This window comes from Rhineura floridana, chromosome 3, assembly GCF_030035675.1.
Source record: "Rhineura floridana isolate rRhiFlo1 chromosome 3, rRhiFlo1.hap2, whole genome shotgun sequence".
Classification (NCBI taxonomy): domain Eukaryota; kingdom Metazoa; phylum Chordata; class Lepidosauria; order Squamata; family Rhineuridae; genus Rhineura; species Rhineura floridana.
In genome coordinates this window covers 75,827,648-75,848,179 of record NC_084482.1, presented here as the reverse complement: position 1 = coordinate 75,848,179, position 20,532 = coordinate 75,827,648, and the positions used below count along the sequence as shown (strand labels likewise).

At 42.9% G+C, this 20,532-nt stretch overlaps 1 protein-coding gene across 14 annotated transcripts in view; it reads right to left on the bottom strand.

Annotated features, from left to right (window-relative positions):
• CACNA1A (calcium voltage-gated channel subunit alpha1 A) overlaps positions 1-14,644 on the bottom strand; it is a 360,598-nt gene extending 345,954 nt beyond the window's left edge. For 4 of the 14 annotated variants that reach the window (XR_009761364.1, XM_061616674.1, XM_061616687.1 and 1 more), the window contains exon 1: positions 14,455-14,644. Coding sequence is in view for 4 of the 14 variants with exons in the window: in XM_061616674.1 (XP_061472658.1) it covers positions 14,455-14,602 (148 nt within the window). In the remaining 10 variants the exon portion in view is untranslated. Of the gene's footprint in view, positions 1-13,087; positions 13,118-13,492; positions 13,962-14,283; positions 14,424-14,454 lie in introns of those variants that run through there. The other 10 variants (XM_061616677.1, XM_061616678.1, XM_061616685.1 and 7 more) reach the window with 9 other exon arrangements.
• Between the last annotated feature and the right edge of the window lie 5,888 nt (positions 14,645-20,532).

The following is a 20,532-nucleotide window of genomic DNA, read 5'->3' as shown; positions in this document are numbered from 1 at the left end:
TCTTAAAAAGCTCCGCTGGGCGGCATAAAGATGATCTAATAGTGGCAGCAAAATAACACTTCTTTGCTGCCCTTACCGCTTCTATATACAACTTAGTGGAGGCACTTACCAAAGCATAATTGCATCCGTCAGGAGTTCGCCTCCATCTGCACTCAAGCCTCCTCCTCTCTTGTTTCATCACTCTCAGCTCCGGGGTATACCACGGAGCTGTATGAGCTCTACATTGAAGGGGGCGCGCAGGAGCAATCATGTCAACAGCCCGGGTCATTTCTGTATTCCACAGTTCGACCAGGGCCTCGACAAGAGCACTAGTCTTATCAGCCAGAAAGTCTCCCAGAGCCTTCTGAAAACCCAGAGGATCCATTAGTCTCCGGGAGCGGACCAATTTAATGGGTCCGTATGTTTCCTCAATAGTTTCCTGTTGAAGATGCAGAATATTTACTTTCTTTATTTGTTTGTTAAATTTGCATCCTGCCTTCCCACCAAATGGTGCTCAAAGCAGATAGCAATAGTAAAATACCAAATAGCAATCAAAGCATTAAAAACAGGTAGGTAAACTATCAATAAAATCAATGAAGCTGATAAAAAGACCAGCCAGCTGAACAACTTGCAATATTTCCATTAGACCATAGAAAGTCAGTTAATGAGGCCAAAAGTCTGTCTGAAAAAATATGTATCTGCTTGTAAGCAAAAAGTAATCCAATAACTGGATAGACAAAGAGTTTCAGAGGTTAGGAGTAGCCACCGAGAAGGCCCTCTCAAGCTCCCATCAAAAGAGCTTCAGATGTTGACACGACAGAAAGGATCTCTCCCAAAGACCTTAAAAACCTTAGCAGGATCATTTAGGAGAACACAGTCTTTCAGATAACCCAGTCCCAATTCATATAGAGCTTTAGGATGTGAGGGCGATCTGGCTGCGACATCTGTCACCCCATTGATTGCCTGGGTTGATTCGGCTGATCTGGCTGGCTAGGCAGGTGTCCCCTCCCTCCCTCACTGCTCCATGTGCATCCCTCCCGAAGCTCCGTGCTCGGTGGAAGAGGACGACCATCCCAATAGAAGGAGTGTACCGTTCTTCGGTCAAGGGTATACGATAGCTGCGCTCCCCTGTTAGAACCTCCAAACAAGCTCAAGGTCCATATAGAGCTTTACAGGTCAAAAGCAGAACTTTGAATTCTACCCAAAAGTTGACTGTTTATGTATGTATGTATGTATGTATGTATGTATGTATGTATGTATGTATGTATGTATGTATGTATGTATGTATGTATTTATTTATTTATATCCTGCCCTTCCTCCCTGCAGGAGCCCAGGGCAGCAAACGAAAGCACTAAAAACACTTTAAAACATAATAAAAACAGACATTAAAATACATCAAAACAAAACATCTTTAAAAACATTTTTAAAAAGTATTCAAGACATCTTAAAAAAAGGTTAAAAACATATTTTTAAATAAAGATTTAAAAAAATATTAAAAAGCAATTCCAACACAGACACAGACAGGGATAAGGTCTCAACTTAAAAGGCTCATTGAAAGAGGAAGGTCTTCAATAGGCGCTGAAAAGATAACAGAGATGGTGCCTGTCTAATATTTAAGGGGAGGGAATTCCACAGGGTAGGTGCCGCCACACTAAAGGTCCATTTCCGATGTTGTGCGGAACAGACCTCCTGATAACATGGTATATGCATGAGGCCCTCACCTGCAGAGCACAATGATCAACTGGGTGTATAAGGGATAAGACAGTGTTTCAGGTATCCTGGTCCCAAGCTATATATAAGGCTTTGTACACCAAGACTAGAACCTTGAACTTGGCCTGGTAGCAAATGGGCAGTCTGTGCAATTCCTTGAGCAGCGGAGTGACATGTTGGTGATACCCTGCCCCAGTGACCAGTCTCACCGCCGCATTTTGCACCAGCTGCAGCTTCCGGACCAACCTCAAGGGCAGCCCAACATAGAGCTCAATTACAGTAATCGAGCCTAGAGGTTACCAGTGCGTGGACAACAGTGGTCAGGCTATCCTGGTCCAGAAACGGCCGCAGCTGTCTTACTAGCCAAAGCTGGTAGCCAGCAAATCCACTTATAAGAGTCACATGGTCTGGCTGTAGCATTCTGAACCAGCAGTTTCAAAATACATTTGAAAAACAGACTTACATAGAACACTCTACAGTATCCAAACAGGAATGTGTCACTGTGGCCAGATCTGACATTAGCCTCAGCCATACAAAAGCTCTCATAGCCACTGCCAAAACCTAGGTTTCTTGAAGCTGCAGAGCCACAGGAAGTTCCTAATTGTTCTGCTAACATGTTTGGCCTGTCTGTCTTCTCTCTCTCTCTCTCTCTGCCTTTTCTTCCATGTGTGCATGTGTGTCTGCTTGTTCAACCCTGAAATAAAGAAATATGTCTACAACTAGTATTGTAGGATTCAGAATACATGGTAACAAAGAACAGTTCTGCTGGTGGCTCTGTGAGCATACAATGGACTCCAAGGTTTCTCCTCCCATGCTTGTTCTTGATTTCTATGCAATATTCTAGATGTTACAAACTCATACTTTAATATTCCAGTCTTGCCTCCAATTTTCATTTTTCAGAAAGCTACTGAGGCTCAGCAAACCAGACCTTTATAAGGTTGATTGCACTGTACCCTAATACATGTGATCCAGCCAAGTCTGCTCTGGATAAAAAGCCCCTTCCACTTGCTGATGTATTAAAAGTGCCACCTCCCTTGCAAAGTGCTATCTGAAGTAGCTTTCTAGAACTGCCTAGTGAGTGGCAAGGCCAGCCCAATTGATGTCATCCATACACTGTATTTTAACCTCTACAGTAGGAGTAGCAGCAACACATAGAACCAGCACATGATTCTGTTAATATCAAAGTATATGCGAGCTGCATTTTAGGTATTCCCTAATCCAAGAGAGTTTAAAGGGAAATGGGAGGCATCTTATCCTGCTAGACTGGTACTAGATTAGTACCAATCCACCTAAGCAGAAGGTATAGCATGACCCCACTGCTCTTTGTGATTCTGCCCAACACTAACCTGCATGTGAAATCTCTCCTGTCTTCCTATAATCAGGTTGAAAATGAAGCTGAGATGCTACAGGGTGAGATCATAATTCCGTTATAAATGAAAAAACTAGAAAGTTCCTTTCCATACTGTAGACTCCAGACCTTTCCTCTTGCAAGAATGTAGAGATGTTAAAGCTGGGGGCATGAACTCTGGCCTCATGGCCCCATGCTTTAACCATTAATTGTACCTATGTGGCAGCTAGTTGTCCCCACACTTCTTGAAGCCCCAGAAGAGCTGCCTGAGGAAGCCAATGATCTGAATTACTTTCCTGCCTATCACTCTATTAACATTTGGATCCTCCTGCTGAAACACACTTCCCACACAGAACATTGCCTAATGGGGTTTTCCCACAACCCTGCATCTTGCTCCACAGGCAATATTCTCTAGATGAAGTAATGGCATCCTGCAAATCCAGTCATATATTGATAGCACCTTACAGAGTTCCTTGCACACAACTTTCCCCTCTCTCTCAAGGGAAAATGAAGAATTAGCTGAGGTACAAATCAGTCTTCCAGTGATTACAAAGTAAGAGAAGAAGGCCTGCTGTGCTACATTTTGCTACCTTGTTTCTTTCCTCTCTAACCATCAAATCACTTCTCTCTCCTCCAAATGTCTCTCCAAAACCTGCAGCTTCAGAGTTTTCCTGAGCTTCATCTTTCCTCAGAGCTTGGAAGTAACTCGTTATTTTTAACGAGTTACTTTTAATTTGTTACAATTTTAATTAACGAGTGGGTAATTCCATTACATTTGGCAAGTAACGTAACGAATAGTAATTTCCCTACTTTTCAGCTTCAACTTTAACGTTTCCACGTTAGGTTGGACGTTACTTGGGGGCAGGAACAAGGGGAAGTCAGCTCCTGGCTGTGATTGGTTAACACAAGACATGTGCCTCACACTGATTGGACCTCTGCGCAGACTGTCTCTTCCCTCGTGATCTGTGTTAGGAGGCACGAGGGAAGAGGCTGAATAGGCAGGGGGAGCCTGCTAGCATCTGACTCTGAGAGGAAAAAATGGACGCCGGAGGAAAAAGCCAGGGCACGGACAACAACGGAGGAGAAGGCTGCAGCAGAATGGTGAAGAGCTGTGGAGGTGAGTGACGATGATTTGTGTGTGTGTGTGTGTGTGTGTGTGTGCCCCGGTGTGTGTGTTTTCGGCTGGAGTCTCTGGTTTTGGGGGGGGCTCCGGCTCTCTGGCTACCACCCCTTACTCTTTGGACTCTCCGCTTCAATTTAAAAAAAAAATTAAGTTTCTAGGTGGTCTAATTCCCGAGATATACACCAAAACGTAAACCCCCCCTGCACAACTTTTTTTTAAACAGATCATGCTCTAGCTACAACTCCCATCAGCCCAATCCAGTGGCCATGCTGGCTGGGGCTGATGGGAGTTGTAGTTTAAAGTAACTTTTCAAAGCTCTGGCTGCAACCCCGCCCTTTCATGATTGTGAGTAAAGTGCAGACTTGTGTTTGTGTTGTAAATCTCTCTCCCTCCAACCCTATTTTTAAAGAAATTAGGCAGGGTTTATCACAGTTTTTATTATGTAGGAAACTAATACTCATTTTTTTAAAAAATGAATGAAGTTTATTTATTTTTATTATTTTATTTATATCCCACCCTTCCTCCCAGTAGGAGCCCAGGGCAGCAAACAAAAGCACTAAAGACACTTTAAAAATCATAAAAACAGACTTTAAAATATATTAAAACAAAACATCTTTAAAAACATTTTTAAAAGCTTTAAAAACATTTTTTTTAAGAAAAAGTTTAAAAGCATATTAAAAAGCAATTTCAACACAGACGCAGACTGGGATAAGCTCTCAACTTAAAGGACTTGTTAAAAGAACAAGTTCCTTATCACTTGAGGCTGCAGTTTTCCCTGGTTGAGTAAGCCCCATTGAATACATTGGGACTTGCTTCTGAGTAAACAAACATAGGATTGCACTATAAATATCTTTACAGGTTATATAAATAAACATATTTGATAGTCATGCTTATATAAATATTTTCATAGAATCATAGAATAGTAGAGTTGGAAGAGGCCTATAAGGCCATCAAGTCCAACCCCCTGCTCAATGCAGGAATCCAAATCAAAGTATTCCCGACAGATGGCTGTCCAGCTGCCTCTTGAATGCCTCCAGTGTCGGAGATCCCACTACCTCTCTAGTAATTAGTTCCATTGTTGTATGGCTCTAACAGTTAGGAAGCTTTTCCTGATGTCCAGTTGAAATCTGGCTTCTTGCAACTTGAGCCCATTATTCTGTGTCCTGCACTCTGGGATCATTGAGAAGAGATCCCGGCCCTCCTCTGTGCGGCAACCTTTCAAGTACTTGAAGAGTGCTATCATATCTCCCCTCAATCTTCTCTTCTCCAGGTTAAATATGCCCAGTTCCTTCAGTCTCTCCTCATAGGGCGTTGTTTCCAGTCCCCTGATCATCCTTGTTGCCCTCTTTTGAACCTGTTCCAGTTTGTCTGCATCCTTCTTGAAGTGCAGAGACCAGAACTGGACACAGCACTCAAGATGAGGCCTAACCAGTGCTGAATAGAGGGGAACTAATACTTCACATGATTTGGAAACTATACTTCTGTTAATGCAGCCTGATATAGCATTTGCCTTTTTTGCAGCCACATCACACTGTTGGCTCATATTCAGCTTGTGATCAACAACAATTCCAAGATCCTTCTTGCATGTCGTACTGCTGAGCCAAGTATCCCCCATCTTATAACTGTGCATTTGGTTTCTTTTTCCTAAGTGTAGAACTTTTACTTCCACCCAGTTTTGTCATGCTGTGTCCCTATAAGTATCCAATTGCATACTATGGTTGTACAATACTTCCTTTACATTTTAAGTATGCCTTGGGGTAGTCATGGTTCTCCATTGTTTTCATCCTGAGGCCACTAACTGTTTGAAGCTGGGAACTAAACTTGTTTTGTTTTCCTGAATATATAAGAGATAAGACAGGCTGTATTGATGTCTGCAAGCCTGAAACATTAACCCAATTGTGGCTGAAATAATTTTTTGTTTTTGTGGTTTTAAGAATGACAACCAGGAAAGTGACTGAGACCATGGAAGAAATTATGTTTCAGAAAATAATGAGTGAGATTGAGATAATGAAACAAACCCTGAGACAGGGCAGACAGGAGATGAAAATTGAACTTAGCAAAATGATGCAGGAGTTTAAAAAAATAGGGGATTCTGTGAAAGAGGATTTTGATGGGATTAGAGATGAGAAAAGAAAAATTAAAGGGAAGATACAAGCCATGGAGACTGGAACAAATGAGGAATTGGAAAAAGATCTGGAGTTTACGGATGTTAGAAATAAAGTTTACTGTTTGGAATTCCACGTTGTCTCTGAAGAAACTAATGAAGATATTAGTGATAAAGTTATCAACGTCTTGGATAATTTTCTTGACTGGAATGATGTGATGGAGCTTGACATAGAAAAAATCTATGGAATTAATTACAAATATGTGACAACGGAAAAACTCTTAAGAGATGAGCCAGTGCATTTTGTAAAAAAGAAGAGCAGAGAAGTGACTTTACAACAATATTTCAGCAACATATTCAGAATTGATGGCAAGGACATATTTGTGAAGGGGGAAATTCCCATCAGACTCTTGTTATATGACTATGGCTATGACAGCAAGATCATCATGGGATACTGATAATGGATGAATGGATACTGAAACCACTGGATTTAACAGGACTATTGAAGATGGAAGATGGAATTAATATTGATAATGGAAGAATGGTTATGGAAATTATTGGATCTAACAGGTTTGATGAGATGGATTAATCGATATGTTTATTTGGATTATGGCTATGACAACAAGATTATTATGGGATACTGATAATGGAAGAATGGCTACTGAAATTACTGGATTTAACAGGATTATTGAAGATGGAATTAATATAGATAATGGAGGAATGGCTATTGAAATTACTGGACCTAACAGATTTGAATCAAGATGGATTAAGCGACATGTTTATTTGGAGAAAAATTGAAAGATATATCTCTCAAGGAATTGAAATCTCTTTTGGACTTTTTGTGGACAGAATAAAGTAATGTTTATGAGATTTGATGATTAATTAAGATAACTACTGGAGGAAAGTGATTTTGTAATATAATTTTAGAGACAGGATTGTTATATATTGTAGACCTATGGTTGATCTGCGACAAATCGGAAGTCAACATTTTATTTTTTTTGTATAATTGTTTTTGTTTTGTGTTGTTTTTTTGTTTTTGAATAAAAATTAATAATAATAATTAAAAAAAAGAAAGCGGTTTGCAGCTATCTGGGAGGACAAGAGGCTTCTTCTGGCAGCCTGCCTACACCCTCGCTTCAAACTAGATTGGCTGGAATCGTGTCAGGCCACCACCCATACCAACAAGTAAGAACATTAGGGAAGCCCTTTGGGTGGATTACTCCAAGGGAAATGTTGTCTCAAGGGAGGCATCAGAGGGCTTAAGGTGGTAGGCAGGGGCTGGTCCTTTTCTTCCTGGGGCTCCTCATCACAACCTTGGGTTGCTGCAGGTAATCCTTAAGGGTCTGCTGTGCTGCCCCATGAGTGTGGTGACTTGGTCACCTTCCTACCTTCCATGTCATCATCCACAGGCTCAGGCTGGACCCTGAACCAGGGGACATGACAAGCATCAGGAAATGAAGAGCAGATGATGGTTTCCTAACATATATATGTTAACATATCCTCTCTCTTTCTTAGATTCACAATGGAAGCCTTGCTGAAAGCCGAAATAAAGATGGGTGTACTTAATGAGGACAGTGATCAGTCTTCAGATAAAGACCAGGAAGGAGATGACTTAGAAGATGACTTCTTTAACTTTCTGCCCCAGGGCAAGAAGTCAGCAGTGGACACTGCTGAGGAGGAACTGGTGAGGTACCTGAGGTCTCCCAGCAGGGAAGTGTCATCACTCCATGGCTTTCCACGTGTGCTGCGGTGTTTTTTGCAGCACAACACAGGCATGCCTTCAAGCGCCGCAGTAGAACGCCTGTTCAGTACTGGTGGCAACGTAATGACTGTAAAAAGACATTCCTTGTCTGACATGCTCTTTGAGCATCTTGTTCTTTTGAGACATAACAAAAACATATTATAAAAGCATTTCAAGTGTAAAATTTGATTTCAAGAGTTGGGGTATCTTCATTGCTTGGGGGGATGTGAGATTCTGTTATGCCATTATGTTAATATTATGGATATTTTTTTTTATTCTACTACCCCCTGTGTGTGTTTATTTTTAATATTGTTTTAGGCTTCTTAGATGTGCAGCAGCCAAGGCCAGCACCTTGTAGGAGTTTTTTTTTAAAAGTAACTGAAATGTAATTGTAGTGATTACTTCTGAGAAAAAGTAAAGTAATCAGTTACTTTCAGAGCAATTGTAATTGTAACAGTAATTACTACTTTTTTGGGCCAAGTAATTGTAACTGTAATTTATTACTTTTTAAAAGTAATCTTCCAAGCTCTGTCTTTCCTCAGGGCCTCTTATTAGGCATCTCTCTTCCCCACTGCATTCTCACCAAACCTTTTCCTACACTGTTCTTGGCCCGGTCTAAAAGTCTTTTAGGAACTAATGGTGTCTTGTGCAGAACCCAGCACACAGCTGATGCTAAGCTCTGCATCAAACAGTACTAGACCTCAAGAAGCACGAGTCTCTCTCTCTCTCAGGTTGCCCAGATGTGATTGCCCAGAAGTCCCACTACATTCAGTGGGACTTGCGCCCAGGTAAGTGGAGTTAGGATTGTAGCCTTAATGTCATGCACTACTCTCCTTCCATATTTAAGGACAGAACTTCAGGTGCCTGTTTCCTTTCATTCCCCCAAAGAGTTCAAAGTTTTCAATCTCTTTCTTTCTGACCTGCAGATTCAGGAAACTATATCTTAATAATAATCCTTCTCTTTCCCCTCCCTTTCTGAACCTGTTCTAGATCTCAAGACCTACCTTTTCCAGACCACACTGATTTTTGAAAGTGAGGTAATAGGAGTTGTCATGATAACTATATTTTATTAGTTACTTCAGGGAGCTCAGCATGGAAATTTAACATATCAGTGCTGAAGTAGGTTAGGCTGAGACACATATAGTAACTTGCTCAATGCCACACAATAATCTGAATGGCTAAGTACAGATATGAATATGAGTTTCCAAGCCCAACAGTCTACCCGCTGCAACATCCTGCATGCACCCATTATCACTCAACTACTAATTCTGACTGATAGGGCAGCAAAACCCACAAATGAGCTAGCAATTTCTACATACATGAAGGGATTCACACCCAAAAAGAGGGGGGGCTCCAAATGAGCAAAGTCCTCTCATGGGAACAAGATGTTAGTTAAAAGCCCTGGCAGTTTTAAAAGCAAGGTGTGGCACTGGCCCCAGAGGGGCCAATTTCCTCTCATCTTCCAACAAAGAAAAAGAACAACTTACCAGCAAAAGGGATTGTCCTCCTCTCCTAATAACAGCTCAGGTTGGGGGCTGAATGTGCAACAAGCTATACATTCAGCCCGGAAGCCAACTTCTGACCAGTCACCCCTGGCCACAGCTGACACCTGAGTATCTAACAACAAAGCTGGGTCCTGGAGTACTCCCAAGCTTTTTCAAAGGGGATGTGACTCCATCGAGGATCTGATAGGCCTCCTGACAAATACCAAAATCTCCATGGCCTCCACAGAATCAGATGGCCAGGAGACAAGAAGCTGCATATCATTAACTTACTGATGAAAACCCACTTGTTCCCAGAACACAGGAGACAAGTTTGAACCCTACAGAACCCCATAGATCAAAGAGATGAGCACAAGTCCCCAGCACCTCCTTCTGAAACCTACCTGCCAGGAACAACTGGAACCACAGCAGAACGGTCCCCTCCCCCACCCCTTCCAAGCAAGGAAACTCAGAAGAATACCATGGGTGATGGTATTAAAGGCTGCAATGAGGTCCAGCAAAATCCTGCTCCCCATGGGATGAAAAATAATCCCCAGATTCCCAGCTTTCATTAAGGAGCCTGAGATACAAATAAAAATGTACAGGCACTATTCTTTTAACTTTTTTTGTGAGAAGGTAGTCTGCTCCCCACTTTCAGTATTTGCCCTCCCCTCTGGAAAAATTCCTGCAGACTCCCATGCCTATCTACCTCAGCGTAAAGATAATCTACTTGGGGCAGCTAATGCTGTATTTGGCCCAAGAACAGATCTGAAATGAGTCCAGATAATCAACTTTATCCAGGAATTGTAGGAGGTGGGTTGCCACCATAAATTCAAGCACTGTACCCAAAATAGGAGTGTTGAATACTGGCAGGTTGTATTCCACTGCTCTGAATAGCTTAGATTACTTCTTTAACAAAGGTGCTGCCAAGATGGAATAGAACCCTCACATCAAGAAAAGTTTATAATTTCAACCACCCGACCAGCCAGCCTCTCTCTGACTGTCTTTATAAAGCAGGATGGGCATTTAGGTGACCTCACTGATCCAATAATCCTGTCTTCATCCTCTGATTGCAGAGGATGAAAATAATTCATAATCACTGGACAAACAACTCCAGAAGGTGTACCACTTGACTCTACTGATGTGGAACCTAATAGGGACAGATGCAAGCCAACGTGTTTGGCAAATTAGTTACAGTGGGCTACCAAGGTTTGTAAAATGCAGATTAGTGGCTTGCCTAATGCCAACTACTGCATTTGTGGCTGAGCTAAGACTTCACATCTCACATTCATGCAGATCAATCCTATGGATGTTTACTCAGATGTAAGTAGGACTCCAATAAGACTGCAAATGGTTGTCATCTCAGTCACTATGTAGAAAAATCATTGTTCCTTGTAGCAGACTGCATTTCAGCCTGAAGTAAAGACCTCAAAGATTCTCCACATGGCAAAGAGCTGAGAGAATGAAATAAGCCATTTTATGAGCATGGTTGAGATCTGGTCTCATGTCTTTTATAGCATTGTTCTTTATAGTATCTGGGAAAATTAGTATTTCCTTCATAGAACATTTAAGGATCAGCAATCATATATCCTGAGTTTCTCACTATAGGTGCTGAAGACAGACAAGAAAGTTGAATTCAGCCCAGTGCCCTCAGGACCTACCAATTGCTCCAGTAAAAAAGCCAAGCTAGCTAAAGGCCAAACCCAGTCCACATACTGCTGCTCACATCAATATGCCACAACAGCCTATTATGCATCAGTTTATGGACGCTTCTACCTGTTGGAGGTGGGGCAAGAGCAACTCCTGTTTTGTTGTTTTGTTTATATTCCAGAAGGGAGATAGAGTTAGGGTCCTCCAGAGGGCTAGGCTTGACTACCTTTACCTGTGATGCTCTGACTGACTTCCTTCCCTCGCAGACTGATATGCTTAGGGAAGCTTATCTGCCCCTCTTCCTTCCGCCCTTTCCTTTTTCTCTTCTTTGACTGTCCAAGAGAGAGGAGACACCTTTGTCTCCCTCCTGAGCCATGAGGGCAACTCCCAAACTTGGACGTTGCACCTCCTACTTAGTTAGTTAGTTAGAACTAGGTATGCCTTTCCTATCTACTATGTATTTCCATAAATAAAGTAGTTTTTCTTATTTTACTAATTCTTAAGTCTCAGTGATCCTAATGCAGGGTAAAAGCCTGCCACTTAGGTAAACACACACACTGGCACATATGCATCTCAGACCGTTGATGATCTCTGCTCAATTTATTACAAATTTACATAACACTACCTTCACTGGCTTGTATACCAATGCTGGGCTATACTAAGATTACTGGCATGGGGATAGGGGAGTAAGAGACAGGTTCAATCCCTGGCTTCTCGAAGTAGGATTGGGGAAGTCTCTTCTTGAAACCTTGGAGAGCTACTGCTAGTCATTGTCAACAATTCTTGGCTAAGTGGGCCACTGATCTGATATGGCATAAGGCAGCTCCCTATGTAAGGAAGATAGCTCTTCAGAAATGTCTAGGAGAACTGTTCCAGATTCCATGTACCAGAAAAGTACAGGATAGAAGAGAGAAAGGCCATGGACACACTTGCAGTTGTACTGGTTTCAGTATGTCTTCACCTCTGTGTTATGAATTTGGGGCCACATGATGTCAGTCAAACTCCACCCTTTTTTACTCAAAATCTGGGGTTTTTGAGATTGGATGCATTTTCCCTTCAAGCCAGTGTCACACCCACTTCAAAACTGTTCAGTCAATCAACCTGTTGCAACTCTGAGGTGTGTCCAATGGAAATGTTTTGCTGTGAGCAGTCCTAAAAGGTCTGACATCAGCAGTGAGGCTGGGTGTATTCCAATTAAACAATAAAGATGTGTATTGTTGGGTGCAGATTCATTTCAAACCACACCCAGTCTCACTGCTTTTTTAGGAACTAGTGTGCACATAGCCAAAGAATAAGACTGCAAACATCTTGCCCATTCTGTCTCACACAGGATCCTTCTTACTCCCAGGCCATATCTGATCCTGATCTATGTCAAGATGCCTCTAGCTGCTGCCTTTATAGACATCAGCCCATCTACCAGTGTTAAGGGTCAAAGCAATCTACAAAGATGGAAACTGTGAGCTGGCAGTTCTCTGGCCCTGAGCTCTGACTGCTCTTGTTAAGCAGAAGGCAGGGACCTAAGGGGCAGTTGGAAATGGTATGCACTATCCCTGCTGGAAGCATCTTGGAAGTAGACGGTGAGACAAAATAATTCACAATCTCATCATCTCCATCCACCTGCCTAGGGTTCCTTAGAAGTCAGGCAGCCACCAACCAGGATTAGCAAAAACATAAATGGCAGGAAGACCAAGCTTACTTTCTAACTTTAGGAGAAAAGAGAATGTGGATTTAGGAGTCACCCCAGTAGCCTGGCATTTCCATCTGCTCCCTGTCTGATGCTGAATGCACATTGTTTTACAAACTGCATACACACAGAGAGGAAGTGAAGGCACAACAAGAACATCACAGGGTTGGGAAGCTACCAGAGGTTATAAAGCTGAGTGGGGGGTGTCCCATGTTTTTATGCCTCCATCCTATCATAGTTTGGGTAGATGCTAAGCAAGATGCCCACCTAGGGGAGGACAGGAGTTACTGCTTGCAATGCAAGATGGAAATATACCCAGACAGCAGATACTAAAAACAGATACTGGAGAGCAACGAGGGTACCAAGGCTTGAGCAAGGTTGCCTCTCAAGCAAACACAAGAAAAAGGGGAAATCATTGCAACTCAACTGCACTTCTTCCCCCCCCCTCGTCAGTTGCAAGCCTTTAAAATGAGTCTCCAGCCCAGAACTCCTCCCAGCACATCAGACGCCGTTCTGCTATCCAGTGCGGTGCCTGGCCCTCAGCATGTATACTGATGATGGGGGGAGGGGTCTACCACCCGTAAGCCTCATGCCCCTTCCTTCCTAAGTCCCACCTCAGCCACTTCCATCCCATGCGGAGGCAGCCAGGTTGCCAATTTGCCACACACTCACCTGAATCTCCTCAGATATTCCTATTGGCAGCTAGCAAAGAGTTAACTCTGCCAGCTGTGCCTGGCATCGTTTGCTGCCAACCAAGTGTCCTGCCAAGGCACCTGAAGCCATATCATAATCCGTCGCTGCCCAGAGGGGCCAGAAGGGGGCAAGTAAGGGAGGGTGGGAAGGAGGGAGGGTGACCGGTGGGAAGGCGCAACCAAGAGCCAACCTCAGGGCATAGTAATCCCCTGAACGCCAGTTTGGCATTAAACCAACATTGAGGAGGGGGGGAGCTGCTCCTGGGAGAACTCAGAAGTGGGAGGAGGCGAGAATGGGATGGAGGGGCACCTGGTGCCCACCTCCTTTTCTGGGCGGCCGGGCGCCAAGCGGCACCCACACAAGCAGGGGAGGAGAGGGGAGGGGACGGGAGGGGTGTGTGTGTGTGAAAGAGAGAGAGAGAGGTTTAATTTTAAGGCTACCACATGGCGACCACTGCTCAGCAGCCGCTCAACTCTCCTCTCACTTGCCCCCGGACAGTGGACGCGTGAAAGGTTCAGGAGGCCAGCCCGGGTCACCCACCCCGAAGGCTACACAGACCCTCCCCCGCTTCTCTCTCTTCCCGCCGCTTTGCCTGCGCGGCCGATCCTTCTCTTCCTCTCCATCCTCCCCGCCCCCGGCAGCTTTTCCCCTGCTCGAACCTCCCCCTCCCCCTCGCACGTGGTTATTAACAAAATAAAAAAAATCCTGACAGGAAGAGCTCGCCTTCAATTATTTATGCCGTCAACAAACCCAAAACGGTAATTACACACACTGCAGCTGGCGGGGCCTCAGGCGTGGCTGGACCCTCGGAGGGAGGGGAAGAGACATCCTCAGCAGCTGGAGACGGGAGGAAAAGCAGGAGAGAGAAGAGCGGAGGAGGCAGTCCTTTCGTTGCACACATAGCGAGAAATGGGCAAAGTTAGAAAAAAAAATAGTAATACCGTACTGCGTGGCAGTGGCTGCAGGTCGGTTTTTCTCCCAGGTGAAGCCCAAGCTCAGGGACGCAGGCGCCCCCTTTCCACGTTGCCATCCATGAGAAGAGGGAGGAGGGATTTTTTTGAGGAGGGAGATCGTCGGAAGTGTTTGCATGTATCGAGACAGAAAAAGAGATAGAGAGATATTACGCTTCCGTAAATCTGTCTGTGACACCAGCCACTGAGATGCGGGAGGAGGTCCGAACAGACCAAACGGCTAGACTTGTTGCGCGCAGTGTGTGTGGCTAACCCGTGGAACTCATTGCTGTGGAATAGTCTCTGTGGGGCGCCATTGTGGGGAACTGCAGTGATTAATGAGCCTTTGAGGCTTGTTGCCATATCACCGGGATAAAAAGATTTCGGTATGGCTGAGAGGGAGACACGATTCACAACAAGAGTTTGGATAAATCCGGGGGGGGGGGGATGGTGAGAGAAGAGTATTTTAAGAGCACTTGTAGTCAGGATTGACTGCCTCGCAATATCAGGGGAAAAAAGAAATGAGCTTTGCGCAAAAACTCAGCTGAAGTAATCTCTATTATATAATACAGTATAAGAAAAGTCCTTTTTTGATGGGTGGGTTTTCAGTCCTGAGCTGCAAAGTGACATCCAGCTGAATTAGGAAGGGGAGCAGATATGGCATCCTGACCCAATCAAGCCAGATCCCCAGACATAATTAGTGTTGTTTTTTTAAAGCAACTCTGGTCATATTTTTAATCAAATTAGGATGATAAATGTGAATCTGAGTTCAGAAAGAGAGTCTCAAACTGTAAAGTGCCTCTACAAACCTAAATCCAGTCCTGTTTGTTGGATGTTTAATATGCTTTTTAATATGTCACTGTAGGCAGAGAGATGGGTGCCCTTGTTAAATAATAATGCAATGTCTGAAACATAGGGTAGGGGAGAACCCTTCCATGAATTGTGCCCCTGAACACTTTGTAGACTAGTAGTTGAGTGCATGTATTAAAGATGGGTAAATTAACAGTCTAATTAATTAGGCTATCAATTGCAACACAATTCATCATATTTTGTTTACATAATATGCATACCACAGAGAAGCATAAAGATTGATGGAGCTCTGGCTGTCATACTCTATACATGGATTCCAAAATAATGTTTTTCCTACACAGAGGAGTACATGTGAAGGAACAGATGTGGAAAAATAACAAAGTTTTTGCAGGGAAAATTCACTAGAAGGAAACAGAGGAAATTTACTAAAGCTTGTGGATCTTTTCTGCAAGGGTTATACATTCTGCTGCATTGTTTTCTAACTATATTATTTTGTGTCTATTATTTTGTGGAGAAGAACCTTTACATTTAACCAGACCTAGAATGTATGGATCACTTCCCAAGTGACCCGGGGTTTGGTCTCTTAACCTCTGCAACATTCAGTATCAACCACTATCAGAATTCAAACACTGGGCTGCTTGGTTCAGTGGTTTCACAAGTCCTAAACAGTTAAGTACCATGGACAGAGCTCTGGTTTGTAATAAATCTCTGAGCCTCTTCCTTCTGCAACACCTCCCAAAATGCCACCAGGTTTTCAGTTTATTTTCTTAACTCTGTAGGCTTGTTCTTTTCCCCACAACATCGCTGTCTCCAACAGAGATGAGCCAGGCTCATTTTCAAAATTCTTCCCAGCTGCTGCTCTTTGCACATAGTATTTTATTCCAAATGCCATATCTCATTTCTTTTCCGTTACTGATTGTTTTAAAAGCTCATAAAAGCACTTTCAGACTTAGATTCATAGAATAGTAGAGTTGAAAGGGGCCTATAAGGCCGTCGAGCCCAACCCTCTGCTCAGTGCAGGAACCCAAATCAAAGCATACCTTACACTGCAGGCAAACATTACCACGGTCCTCTCAAGTTACTATTATTACTCCAACTACCTCCCAAAATCATGTGTATATATATATACTTGCCAACATAGAAAAACACTTCATGCATCTGATGAAGTGGACTCAAACCCATAAATATTATGCCATAATACATTTGTTATGTTTTTAAGATGCCACAAGATTTTGTTATTTTAACCCAAGTGCTGTGTATTTTTTATAACCATTATCTTGTTTGTCCTCACAACAATCCAGCAAGGCAGACCACAATTGTTCCCATTTTAAGAGACAGATGGACACTTCACTAAAGTGAGAAATGCAGTGGGTTGGTGAATGAATGTATGGTTGTGCTGGGATATGAATCTAGGCTCTGCATCCATATCTAAAGGCCAAGCTCATGTTATATGTAGTTTGGGGAAAGGGCCATAGTTCAGTGGAAGAACATCTGCTTTGCATGCAGAAGGTCCCAGGTACAATTCCCAGTATTTCCAAGTAGGTATGGAAACATTCCCTGCCTGAAACCCCAGAGAGCTGCTGCCTGCAGTCCAGACAATGCTGAACTAGATGGCACCTGGTTGGCCACTGTGAGAACAGGATGCTGGACTAGATGGGCCACTGGCCTGATCCAGCAGGCTCTTCTTATGTTCTTATGATTGTTGATCTGACTCAGTATAACACAGCTGCCTATGCTCTGCTATTATTTTTGCTAGTTTTTTTTTAAAAATACATATAAATAAGATTGAGTGGAAAATTAGGATGTTAACCTTCCCTTGCTAGCCATCTTTTCTCCCCCCCCCTTCCCACACTCATTTTCGACCCATGAGGGAAAAGATTTGGGAGAATTTTGAGTGGTCAAGTGACTGGCAAAATAAATGGTTAATCAGCTCCTTTGCCCCTTGCTGGTCCTCTGTTCAACCTGAAGCCATTGTGTTCAAATAATATCGGTAGTACACATAATATGTAGCTTTTACCCAATATTCCAGCCAAAAAAAGAACCTCCAAACCTTCCAGAAACATTGCTAGGAATGCCTTAAATTATCATCAACCCAGTCTGCTTTAGTATAAAATAAAATAAAATGTTTATAACTTGATAGCGTTATATGGTGCATTCTCATCTTTTCATTTGTGTGGTACTGGAAGATTCCTATTTGTCTTCCCCCAAAATCACGGAACCAGTTTAATAATTATTCTGTTAAAAATAAAGAGCATGCTAAACATAACTGATTCTGTTCCCTTTGCTAGGCAAGGGAACCGTCTCCACCATTGGTCATCTCTATTATGGCCATTTGCTACAGCCCAAGTAACTAGGAGGATCCATCGATTGAGAAGTAATATCTGCTAGTGGTTGATTTAATTTCAGAATGTTAACAATTTTTCATTTCCATCTCTTTAGTATTGAATATATCTTCAGCTATTTTTGCCTTGCTTTATTTAACCTTCTGTCTCTCCCCTCACTCTCACTCACTCAGCATCTCACCATCTCTGGTCTATGTGATCTCCATACTCTGGAGACCCCATTGAAACTGTTGTGGTAGATATTGTTCTCTTCATTATTGGGATGGCATGAGATTTAATTTTAGCTTGGCTCACGTTTTAATCCAAGGGGTTTGAAAGACACTAATCCAAACCAGACACAGGCAGTCCAACCCCTGAACTTCCATTCCCAAGTGCTCAAAATCAGAAAATGCTTGGAAAAGGAAGTCCTACAGCTGCTTTGATCCATTAGTTTGCATGGGAATAGCAAAACAAAAAGAATACCTGTGGGCGCAAAAAGGGATGTATGTCTGGATTCTAAACCCTCCTGTTCGTCAGGATGTGTTGCCCCTCCACATTACCAATTTCACCCCAACAGTTTGTTCACACCTCCATCCTAACCATAACTAATAGTTCTATTTGCAGGTGAAGTTGGGTTTGGAGATTAAAGGCAGTCCTCCACAGGTTATCCACAGGGGCTAGCTTTAGGGCCTTACTCATAATTTTGCCTCCACGGTATATTTTTCATGTTCCTATAAAAGCTAAAGGTTCCATTAGTTCCTCTGGGGATGGAGAAAAAGGCTTCTAAAATGAGTCTCCAGATTGGTTTGGAATAATTACTTGACTTCTTTACAAACTGATCTCTTGAGTCTTTAGAACAAACTGATGTATTAAAGGATAGAAACTCACCTGAACAAGATAGTATTCCCCCAAAAGCACTGAAGGAAATTAACCTGAGTCCATTGTAAACAACTGGTGCTTTATATTGTTACACTTCTCTCACTTTCCCAAGAAGTGAGAAGTTACAGGGGCACAGTGCTTACCTGAGATTTAGTTTCCTTTGGAAGGAAGTCACTGGAGGCTTATATCTTGTAAAATGAGTTTATTTATAAATATACAGGTTGAGCATAGGTGGGAGCACAGTTTAAACACTCCAATGGAAAAACAATATACTGCCCCGCATCAGAGTTCTTAAGAGAGACAGCTCCCCAGAAGGCTGTTTCTCCGAGCTTGCAGAGCCCTCAACTCATCTCTCTCTGTCTCATTTGAAAACTACCACTACCACTTCATCAGGGAATTTAAAAGAACATAACAGATTTTCAGGCTGTAATCCAGAAAATCTATGCCCATGACTAGCACGTTCAGTGGCACTTTGGACAATAAGCAATCCCTAAAGTAATTTAATACAACATTCCATAGGTAGACTGGGGGAGCATGTACCTGACCCCAGCAAAGATATTCCAGTTCCTGTACCCACTGCAATCCTGTAGCCACTTACTTGGGACAGAGCCACACTTAGCTCAATGGGACTTAGTTTCCTGGAGAACCAGCGGAGTGGACCATCACCACTAATTCCCTGATGCCATAAATAAGAGGTAAAGAGACATTTTGAAGTCTCTTTTGGGGATTGTCAGTGCATGATTTCCCGTGCTGCCTGGCCATCTCTTGTTGGGACAAGCACTATCTGACCTTTTGCTGCCAGATCTGTTAGACTCACCATATAAGTAGTCTGAAGCATTTTGGGGGGAAGGGAGATTGAAAGAAGGATTGAAAGTGGTGTTAGCGAATGGACCCTTGCATGAATTGAGTTAATGAGCTCTGTGCTCTTGAGTGAATTGAGTAATCTCATGGGGAAAGACTGATCCAAGTGCAGCCGCACCAATATCTTTGTGAGTCCCACCGGACTGTGCTCGGAGTTGGTTGACGCAAAGGTGCTTGGTAGGACCAAACCTAAGGAGACTTTTTCCCTTCCCCTTTCCCCGGTAGCTCACCAGTCCACGAGCCAGATCTAATTGGGGGAAATGCATTTCATGGCACCATCACTCAGTCTTGCCTTTGGGCATTAGATGGCATTGTTGTGCCATGAGCAGATCCCGTGATCAGACTGGACTTTTGAAATAAGCCTTTCCTTGTGTGAAAGACCTGTGTGAATTGAGTTACAGGTGTGAATGTTTTTTTCCCTCTATATATGAGCCGTTGACCAGGTCTGGGACCAGGCTTGATGGCTGAACCTCATGACCCAGTGGATCTTTTCCCTGTGTGAAGTGAGAGAATGGGGGGTGGAGGATCCAAGGGCGATATACCAATCCCTCCAAAAGGAACACCTGCCTTCTATATGTATAATAGCTATGGACACAGAAGCTGTAGATTTTTGGAACAATGGAATTTTTACACCAGAGACAGTCCAGACTTATAGTTTCCCCTGGTAGGAACTTTTGATTTAGATAAAGTTGTTCACCTCCTCAGAGCCCTTGAGTCTAGAGGCAGCAAAACCTCAGACTCAATGGAATGCCTATTTTTGATTGGTATGAAGAAACTAGTAAGAGATTACATGAATCCCCAATAAGGAGTCTTAAGGACTCCCAGGAAAGCTAAAGAAGATGTTATAGATTCTTTCACTGAAATTGAAATGAAGTATTTCTTAAATAATGCTATGAGGGTGTTTTTTCCTGTTGTCTGATTCAGGAATAAAACATAGGTTTACCTAGATGATTGAGAATGTAGCTGAAGGTGAGAGCATGTGTAAAGGTGGATGGAGTTAGAGATCAGGGAACTGTGTTAAAAACAAGTTGTTCAGAAGGTGTGTGTGGAAGATGTTGGAGAGGATGTGATATGGCTGGAACTTATCACCACATGTGGTGGGAGTGTGCCTTGGCACAAAATTTTGGACTTTAATATTTAATGAAATTGAAATAAAAATATCCAAATAGACAGAATACCACAATTAGCAGTGTTGAAT